Source organism: Sander vitreus, chromosome 6 (assembly GCF_031162955.1).
Source record: "Sander vitreus isolate 19-12246 chromosome 6, sanVit1, whole genome shotgun sequence".
NCBI lineage: Eukaryota > Metazoa > Chordata > Actinopteri > Perciformes > Percidae > Sander > Sander vitreus.
In genome coordinates, this window is record NC_135860.1 from 20712381 (window position 1) to 20722620 (window position 10240).

The 10240-nt window shown below is 41.7% G+C and overlaps 1 protein-coding gene across 1 annotated transcript; it reads right to left on the reverse strand.

Annotated features, from left to right (window-relative positions):
- Positions 1–672: 672 nt before the first annotated feature.
- irx2a (iroquois homeobox 2a) lies at positions 673–4316 on the reverse strand. Its single transcript, XM_078251907.1, has 3 exons — positions 4077–4316; positions 2368–2773; positions 673–1538 (listed from the first exon to the last, which is right to left on the reverse strand). Exons 1-3 carry the CDS (start codon positions 4314–4316, stop codon positions 673–675), a joined length of 1512 nt encoding a protein of 503 aa, XP_078108033.1.
- Between the last annotated feature and the right edge of the window lie 5924 nt (positions 4317–10240).

Genomic DNA, 10240 nt, shown 5'->3' on the forward strand with positions numbered 1-10240 from the left:
GTGCGTGTGCGTGCGTGTGTGTGCGTGCGTGCGTGCGATTTGGGGCCTGTCCATTATGGGCTTATTTTTATGTCTCTATATGTAGCTAGGTGTATACTCTTTTATTTGCAGTATGCTTTTCTTATCACACCCCTCCTGCCTTCTAATGCGATACCTAATGATTCAATGACGGACCAAAATACACATAACAATTATAAATTGATTATTCCAGAAAATGCACTGCGCTAAAAACGAACTGTAGGCCACAGTACACGTTAATTTGCTTCGACTGCGCTGTAAATATCTAACTTAATAAGTCATGTAGTCTCATGGGCTACAGCCCTAAAATTGTATTCATCTTTAAAAAAAAAAAGTGATAATCTGCAAAATTGTGTCAGATTCTGCCACTTGTGTCTCGTGCAAGCTGGCTTGATTAAAAAAAAAAAAAAAAAAAGTCTTAATTTTCTTGAAACAGCCATGGGTTGACTGCTATGACACATGAGAGTGACGCAAAGAAAACCAGTTGATTTGGATTGCAAACAAGTGAACTCGCTTTAGGCTACTTCCACCGTGAAGCGACTTGCCTCCCGCGTTTTAAGAAAAATACAATCTCAAGATTCAACACCAGATTAAATAGGCTACATTTTTCAAAATGGTTATCATTTCGTTCAACAGCGGACCGCATCGCGTTTATTACGTACCTTTCTTTGCTTCTAAATTTGCGGATCTGAAATGCTGTTGCTGCTGCTGCTCGACAACTACAATGTGGTTCGGGTTATTTTTAACGAGGGGAGAGTCTGGCCTGTGTTTGGGGTTTGTGCTCGCCTCGGAGCTCAGACCCTCGTTTGCAGCAGCGGCGGCGGCGGCAGCGGCGGCGGCGGCGGCGGCGGCAGCAACCAGACTCACTCCAGATGAATTAGTATACCGCAGGATCCCTTGGCCCTGCAGGGGGCTGAAGTTGCCATAGTTTGTGTAATTGCTATAAAAGGGAGACGTGTAATAAATAGGTCTTCCAAGGATGGAGGGGGCCGGGTAGAGGGAGGGGGAACTGGCAGCCGGGGAGGTGGTGGAAGACGTAGGGGGGGTAAGGAGGCCACCGCTGGAGGAGGGGCAGTTCGGTTGCCCGGGCTGCTGATGTTGCTGCTTTTGGTCCGAGGTAGCAATTTCCGCCAGCGACCACAATTTGGGCTTGACTGTAGGGTTCTGAGGCGCAGAAGGTCTGCTATCGAGGCATGAAGACGATTTATTGGTATGAATAGTGTTGCTATTGACGAGGCTCCGGGCCAAATCCTCGCGCTGGCTGTGGAGATGGTGGAGATGATGGAGGTGGTGATGGTGGTGGTGACTGAGAAGTGGAGCTTCTACTCCCGTTCGAGGCGATGATGTGACGGATATGGGCGAGAGCTGAGCCCGCGGGTCGTGGTTCTGGTCCTCGCCGTCCTCGTCGCATTTGTTGCCGGCCGGGTCAGAGCCCAGCTCCTCCCGACAGCTGACCTTCTCCCCGTCGGACTCTGCCGAGCACGAGTGGTCTGTCAGAGTGTCCACGTGCAGGCTGATACCTAAGACAAGAGGAGACCCATACAATAAAGATATAGTTTACCCTATAGTTACAGGAAAACCTAAAAAACATAAGGATATATTAGAATTAAAGAAAGAGAAAGAAAATGAAACTATTATATATTAATGAGCAGAAATGGTCTATACATAAAAACAAATAGGCATCCATAAGCTGAGAATTTCTAATAAACATACACAAACAAACAAATAAAATCTGAAAATGTAGCTTGTACTCAAAGTATATTCCATGTCCATGTGTATTCAAAGCAATCACTCATGTTTTACAACCAACCAGGCTTGAATAAGTACGATATTAATCATTCATATCAGTTTAAATATCAGGCTACGATTAAAAGCATATATGATAACTAAAATTATTTCATTTTTTGCATAATTATAGAAAATGTCATCATAGTAACATTAACATTAAGGCCACTCATTGATTGCTATGCTTGTTTTTTTTTTTTTTTTTTTTACCAGTGACCTGCCATTAATCATGTTACAGAAAATAAAACGTTCACCTTAACGTGCCATTTAGTCCTAGAATCTCGTTTTCATTAAACAATTAAATCAATAATTACGGTTACTAAAACATGCATGGAGCCGATTTCTTGCATACAGATACATTATTCAAACCAGATTATTTTGACATTTGTTTTATGATTTAATCATTTTATATAATTACTTTTTTTTTTACTCAGTATTACTGCACTAAATATCTTGAGCAGTAAATAAAATGGGCATCCACCCTACCCCTCCCCGCCCTCTAACCCCCATCCTTCCCCGAATAGTTAAATGGATCATTGGCTCGGTCGCCAGATTATACCCCACCTTCATCCTCTGCTGAAGCCTCGCTGTTATCCAGGGCTTTTTCAGAGCGCTCCACTTCTTTCCTCTCTCCGTCCCCGTCCTCCTCGTCCTCGTCTTCGCTCTTATTCCTGGGCGCCCAGGTCATCTTGTTTTCCTTCTTGAGCCTCCTCCTGGCGTTGGCGAACCATGTGGAGACCTGCGTCAGCGTCATCTTGGTGATAATGGCCAGCATGATCTTCTCTCCTTTGGTCGGGTACGGGTTCTTCCTGTGTTCCTGCAGCCAGGCCTTCAGGGTGGCCGTGGCGTCCCTGGTGGCGTTTTTGCGGTAAGCCGGGTCGTTGAGTTGGTATGGGTACCCTGGACTCCCATATGGGTGGTAACTTAATGCCCCGGCCATGCCCGACGTGTGTGCGTCATATGGAGAGCTCTGGGGAAAAGTAAAAAAAAAAAAAAAAAAGTAATGAATCTGCGATGTGTTTAAAACCCTGAGTTTTAGAAAAAAAACAAATTTAAATATGTCACATGAAGTGGCTTATGACTAATTTACAAAACAACTTTACATAATTTAAATGCAGTTTAAAGCGCACACACACACACACACACACACATATTAACATATTTTAAAAATGTAATTAAATTAAAACAATCAATTTTATTCTATGTGTTTTTTGGAAACCTGTCAGAACAGGTAAAAAGAGGCTGGAGAGTGATACAAATGCACTAGCAGATCGTATCCTGTTTGTTTTTTTTGTAAATCATCTGGGCTTGATCAATGACGATCAGTGTATTGTTAAAATGAAAAAAAAATAAACTATCAATAGTTAATTTTGTGCTTTGACGCTATTAATTAAAAATAAACTGTAAATGCAAGCAACACACCATGCGTAAAAGCAGGCCGCAGGAAATAACTGATGGTTAACTAATGGTAACGATCATTATCGGATTAACTAATAACAGGGCTCCTGTTAATAAAGCCGTAAAGATAATAAAAAGGACATTTCAATTTTCCATAATCACCTATTAACTTCCTCATTTTCTTTCAGTTGCTGCTTTTTTGTTGTTGTGGCAGCCCCAGTGTGTTAACATATCTTCTCTTTGCAGCATTACAAATCCCATTAGCAAATCACTTGATATGCACCTTTCCTAAAACGCTTGAAGTGCCCTGTGACATTAGCATTGGAAGGCATGCTTTTCATGTTAAAATTATGTTTATTCAACTCAGAATAAAGTCAGCGACTTCATCCCCTGGTGACTTTAATGACTGCTGTAGAAGACAGAGTAATAGCTTGTGTTATATTAATTTCCTATGGCACACAAATTAACTGCTTAGAGACTAAAGGCTCACATAAAAATCTTAGTTGGTATTCTGTTTTACACAATTAGCTGCGCGGTGAGTGTTAAGCGTTGGTCAAGCCATTACAATTTGCAGCTCATGCTTAAAAATCCCATTTAAGCCAAAGAGGTCAAGGATTTAACAGTAAGACCCCGACGAGTAGGCCACTACATATGAACATATAGCAAACGTGCACTCATAACAAAGTTCCGCAAGCATTAACTGATGAGAGGATCATAACAAAAACACTGTAAACCTGTACCGATTGTAATCGCGCTGTACGCCAGTGAAAGACAGCTAAACATTGCGCACTTACAGTCTTTAACTCGCCGACACATTTATCTTGCTTTGTAGCCTTATCATACAGACTCATGCATGTGTATATAAGATATTTTACCATGTATGATGGGAATCCCGTAGTTGGATCCGTGGAGTATGACAGTGGACTGGAGAAGCCTGCACTGGCAGAGGCGGAGAAAGCAGCCGATCCAGGGTAAGGACTGAAGGCTGAGCCAGAGGACGACCTCGCCAAGTCTTCATTCCGCGGGGCAGCCAGAGCCGAGGCCCCGTAAGCCGGACACGAATAAAGAGCCAGAGAGCCCGGGGGCTGGTAGAGGTAACCCTGAGGATAGGACATTGGTGAGCGCGGAATAGGTCGCCGATTCCAAAAAGGGAGGAAAAAACGCGCAGGGCGGCGAGCAACAACAGCCAAAGTAATAAACAATCAACTCAATAATCAGCCGTGCAAACAGTCATCAGACAATGAAAATAAAAAAAGTCCTCCCTCCACAGCCCCCTTACTGGGAAAAAAAACCCCGAAAGATCTGTTAAAGTGCCCACATAGAGGCAATGTGGCATGCGTCTTGATCCCCTAGCGTCCGATGTTTTTAGTACGCAGCACTATGAAGTGAGGAGTTAGGGGGGAAGGAGCCAGTGGAGTTTCAGACACACAGAGCATTGGGGGAAACTGGAGCTGTCACTCGGGCTCATCTGAATATCCCATCCCCGCCCCCTTTCTTCCTCACAGAAATGGAGCCTCGGAACAAAACCAAGACTGCACACTGCAAAAAGTATCGTGTATCCATCTTATCAAGGTTTGTTTAGTTTTAGTTAAAACCTAGTTCTATTTCTTAAAAAAAAATCGGACAAATCTACCAACAGGGTAAGATAATAATGTAACTGTTGCTAATACAAATGAATTGAACCACAGCTGCGATCTGCTGCATGTGTCATTTGTTTCAGGGAAATTCACCACACAGGTAATGTGTACCAGAACTTGAAATTAAGTCATTTTGAATTTTTCTTTTTTAACTCTATTATGTCAATTCAAATCCCCAACAGCGCACTAATTGATTTTTTTTGTGATGGATATTTGTGTAGCGCCAGGACATTAATAGTCTGACAGAGAGAGAAAGACAAGTATAAGATTATCCCGTCTGCTTTACTCAATCATCGTTGTGCCGTCGGCCGGGTTATTTATTTGTTTTTTAAGGTCAGGTTGATTGTGGCACATAGCGTCTGTCTGATCGAAACTTGCACACTCCCATAACAACTGTGCAAGAGAGAGAGAGAGAGAGAGAGAGAGAGAGTATAAAATGACCAGTGCTCTCCACATGCAGCTGGTTATTTCGTCAGTCCAGCTATCAGAAGCGGACACATCAATGAATGTATGCGAGGCGAGCACCGATAAGTGTGCGCGCTCTGGTCTGCGAGAGGCTTACCCGTCTCCTTAATTTCCACCACTTAGCGCATCTCAAACACACTCATCCCTTATTATTACAATTACAGTCATCAGGAATAAGAAAGCCGTTGGTGCTGGTGATAGTCTCTCCTCTATACAGACACCAAGCTAACCACAAACACAGTTCAAGTGTGTGTGCGCAGTTGTATTAGGCGAGTTTGACAGTTTTTTTTTTTTTTTTGCTCATGCACTCCGCCAGCGTGTTTGGGCACTCACCTGTCTACACTGTTGTGTGTCTGTGTGCGCGTTTGGACGTGTCTGCACGCAGAACAGGGCATAGCCTGTCCTTTATTACTGTGATTACAGGCATTATGACCTCTGTTGGAGACAAGCGATACAGCACAGCATGGCGGAAACCTGAAACTGTGACAGCGGTTTTTGGAACGGGCAGTCAAGGTGGCAACTACTGAGAAGAAGAGTGGCCTAGCAGTCTTCCTCATCAGTATTCATCGGAATGAATGTGTTCATCCATCAGGTGCTTGTTCCTGCACTGCAGTGTGGTCTGACAGTGTTGTAAACAGCAACAGCACCATTTAAAGAGGTGCAGTACAGCTCGCCTGTTAGCAGGACTGACTAATTTATTAATTATATGTATTTAACACCTTAATACATGCCTGTATTATAATACAAAAAAGACCCATAGTAATCTCAATATATTTCAGTTCATACACAGTCTCCCATAATTCCCTATATTCAAATGCTGACTTAATTACAGCCATAGTGGGGCACATTTTCAATTTAGACTACTTTGAAAGGAGACATGACAGTGTTATGACTCTTACATGACGTCTAAAGCACACATTGTTATCACAACGTTGTTATGAGTGTATGTATTAGGACAGTGTTATCATATCATACAGTGTTAATATAAAAAAAAAATGTGTTTTACATTCTAAATGCTATACTATTTCTGTGAATAAATCCATCAGTGACACGTCATATATTACCCAGAAAAAAATACAGCATACTGTTTCAAATCTAATCTATTTCCTTTATCTGTGACTATGTGTCATATGTGATTCTAAAAACAGGATGGCTGCTGAGAGATTGACATTAAAGGAAATTAACTCGCTGTATTATTATTTTTCTACAACAATTTATATATTTTGGCATAACCATATTCTGGAACTGGAAGGTCTACTATAGTGATCATCACATGGATGAAACACAAAGTACAGTATTAGTATCAGTTAGCCCTCAATATGCAGAGCTGTATAGCCTAAATAATTGTTTACTGTAATGCCAACATTCATTGTTTTCAGCCTAGGTAAGTTTTATCTTTTTGGAGACACTAAGCATGCAGTGTACCCTCAATTATGTGTGAGTGTCTGTCTGCTATTCAGGAAATGGCTTGTATTTTTCAGGAAGATATAGGTGGTTTATCTGTTTCAGGCAGGACTAATCAATCCCAGACGAGTAAATGAGTACTCTTAATATATATTGGGTCAAGATGTGGCTGACTGGGAGTACTGTTCGGCCCACACCAGGGGGCACTGTCTCCTCTATACACAGACCATAGGCCAACCATCAGTACTGTACCATCACTGAAAGTGAGTGTGTGTGTGTGTGTGTGTGTGTGTGTGTGTGTGTGTGTGTGTGTGCATGTCATATGAGACTTTTTTCACTTGTATGTGTGTAAGTGTAGGCATAATGGTGAGTGTGTATGTAATTGCCTGTGTGCACATATGCATATTGTCAGTGTGAAAGTTCACCTGTCGGCCTCTTAAGGTGTATAACTCTGTGTGTGTGTGTGTGTGTGTGTGTGTGTGTGTGTGTGTGTGTGTGTGTGTGTGTGTGTGTGTGTGTGTGTGTGTGTGTGTGTGTGTGTGTTGAACTCTTCATAGTACATTCCAGGTCTCAGTTTCAGACAGGCTGGAGCTACTAAGATATTTTAGTCCCAGCCTGATGGAGATATAGGAGATGGGAGAGAGAGGGGATTGACAGACAGGCAGGCAGAAAGACAAGGCCCACAGACAGGCAGATAAAGACAGTGTAGAGAGTATAGAGACAGTAAGGCAGACAGATGAAGCAAGACAGAAAAGCATCAGACCAGGTCAGGACAGACAGAGAGGCAGACAAGGAAAAAGATGTAGTCAGAGATCCCATCCTGCATGACCTTATCGCCCATTTAGACTAATAGAAATTACCTGTGGTGACTTTCAACACTGTGTATAAATATGGTATTACATTTTGCTGATGATAATGAGTTATTAAAATGGACAGAAAGTGAGCTTGAATGTCTGTGAGTAAATGCATGTTTACTTTCATATGTATAAGTTAATAAAGTACAACATTAAAAAACACCTAACAAACAGACACATTTAAAATGTACATTTGGCTCCACCTGGTTTGTTACACTTAAACAAAGTTAATCAAATTACTTAGCTTTTAATATCTGCTAAAAAAGAAGTTAAAAAAATCCGACACACTCGTAAAATATTGATGTCATATTATAAATACATATGACTGCTTATTGGATAAAAGCATTTTTTCTACATCTGCTCACTCCAGATAACTCCATATCAGTCGTTTTATGAAAAATGTCATCCTTCATAAATAAAGGAAACAGCTATTGATTTCTCATCTATTTTCTCCCAACAGAATTTACCACTGAATAATGTTGAACTGGCAGAGTTGCTTGTATTGTATTGGCTGATGATTTCTAACGGCTAACCCTTTTTGCTGGAGTAAATTGCCTGAAGTTGAATTTAATAGCTAAAGGATCCAGCTTTGATGTTATCCCCTTAGTTTATTACACATACAACTAAATAAATATTGATTTTTTATATGCTTTTGAACTTTTGCAGTGCAGCTGTTGTGGACCTTTTGCATTTCATCAATTTACAGTATATGACTTGCATTGGGGTTTATGTGTTAACGATGTGGGTGCATTTGGTGCCAATTTTAGGGTGGAGCTGTGTAAATGTGTAAATGCTGCATGTGTGTCAGTCTATCAATCGAACTATGCATGACTGTAGGTGCATGACTAACTAAGTGTGGCTGTGTAGCAGAGAAATGGACTAGTAATGTAGTCATATTGAACTGGTCTGAAATCAATACAGTCTGGGAAAATAGCAGTATGATTAAAGCCTGAGCCATTCCCTCCACGTCATTGGGACGTATTAGAACATTGTATTGAGTTTTACCACCTTGAAAAGCAGTTTGTCTTCTGGTCTGTCTTCTTCTTAGCTTTGAACGCATCATAATTGTTTTATATTGAGTGAGGTGTTCTCATCTTTGCTGGATAATGTCCCATTTTTGCATCTACTATTTGCATCACTATTTTAAAAACCCCAAAAGCTGTAAATGTTTTATCCTCTGTGGGCTAAAGGAATGTTCAGTATCCCAAACTTGCACAAAGTGCAGTGCATGTGTATTTGTGTGCTTATGTTTATGTGTGGGCTTGAAGAAGAAAAGAGAAAAACTGCATTGTGATGTCCTTGTGAGACTTAGTGAGCTAGGCAGACTTTATATGATCAAAACAGCTCCCCAAAAATTGGAGATCAGTTAAAAAAAAACAGACAAAATGTCAATGTCAAGTACATGTCTTTGTGTATCCGTCATCACAACAATGTCACATTTGCTGCATTTTGATACAAAAAACAACTAAAATTCATCCCCTTCCCCCTTCAGGTTTGTCGTGGAAATGTCTTTGGTCTTCTTCTTTTTTTCGTACAATGGGGGAGGGGTCAATAGGGGAGGGGGCAGCTGGGGGAGGCGAGGGGTTGGGTGGCAGACTGGCGACAGGCCGTCATCTCCATCCCCGCCTGGCATCTGCCCACTGCTGCCAACCCTCTTCTAATCAGCAGCCGTCCATGTGCTTGGCAGCAGAGGGGTTTTCAAATCAGCTTCTCGCCCCGAGTTAAAAACCCTAAGCCCTATCACTTTGTAAACGGCTACCTTTAGGGCGACTGATGCAGGGACGCCTCTGATGTGCTGAAGTGGAGAACATCGGTTGCCTCGAATATGTTATGCTGCAAGCACTGTTGTTGCTGTTGTTCTTGTACTTGTTTTAAACCAAAATCACAAGGCTGCTCCGTCTTTAGGTTTGATTTGTTTAACATGCTGCTAAACTGACATGGATGTTGGGAAAACAGTTCTCGGGGAAGAAAGTGAAGCAGTAAAGTGATGGGCTTGAAGTGCAATTCCCCTTGAGAAAAAGAAGGCAACAAGAACCGCACTTGTAGTGAAACACAAGTCTTTATTATGCTTTATTCTGACATGTTGTCTGAATTGGTAAGACAAGGAGAACAATGTCTCTGCTTCCTAACTCATGGCTGGAAAACGTCTCTCACAAGTGCTGTCTTGCAAACTACAAACATGACATTTTGTTTGAACAAAGTTCTGTCTCACAGTGTGTGACACAAAGTGAGTTCAAAGATGACAACACCAGGGTGTCCTGATAGCTCAGTTGGTAGAACAGGCGCCCATATGTAAAGCTTTATTCCCTGACGCAGCACTCCCGGGTTCAACTCCAACCTGCGGCCCTTTGCTGCATGTCATTCCCCCTCTCTCTCCCCTTTCATGTCTTCAGCTGTCCTGTCAAATAAAGGCCTAAAATGTCTCAAAACTTACCTTAAAAAAATAAAGATAACACCTGCACTGTTAGGCTTACAACTTTGATTGCTATTACACTTATACACATGTTCATTCGGAAACAAATCATTTGGTGTGTAGCATAAAGCTACACGGCTCATTCATCTGCAGGGTGGAGGGTGGGGGATTTAGGTGGGATGGCTGTTGGCTTCAGAAGTAGCAAGCACAAAGAATTGGCTATGTGGAAGGGGAAGAAGAAGAAGTAAAAAAAAACACAAATTATA

Coding starts and splice junctions, on each gene's coding strand:
- irx2a (XM_078251907.1), bottom strand. CDS start 4,316: ATGTCCTATCCTCAGGGTTACCTCTACCAGCCCCCGGGCTCTCTGGCT. Junction 2,774..4,076: donor CGGGATTCCCATCATACATG/GTAAAATATCTT, acceptor ACTTTTCCCCAG/AGCTCTCCATATGACGCACA. Junction 1,539..2,367: donor GGCTTCAGCAGAGGATGAAG/GTGGGGTATAAT, acceptor CTCTTGTCTTAG/GTATCAGCCTGCACGTGGAC.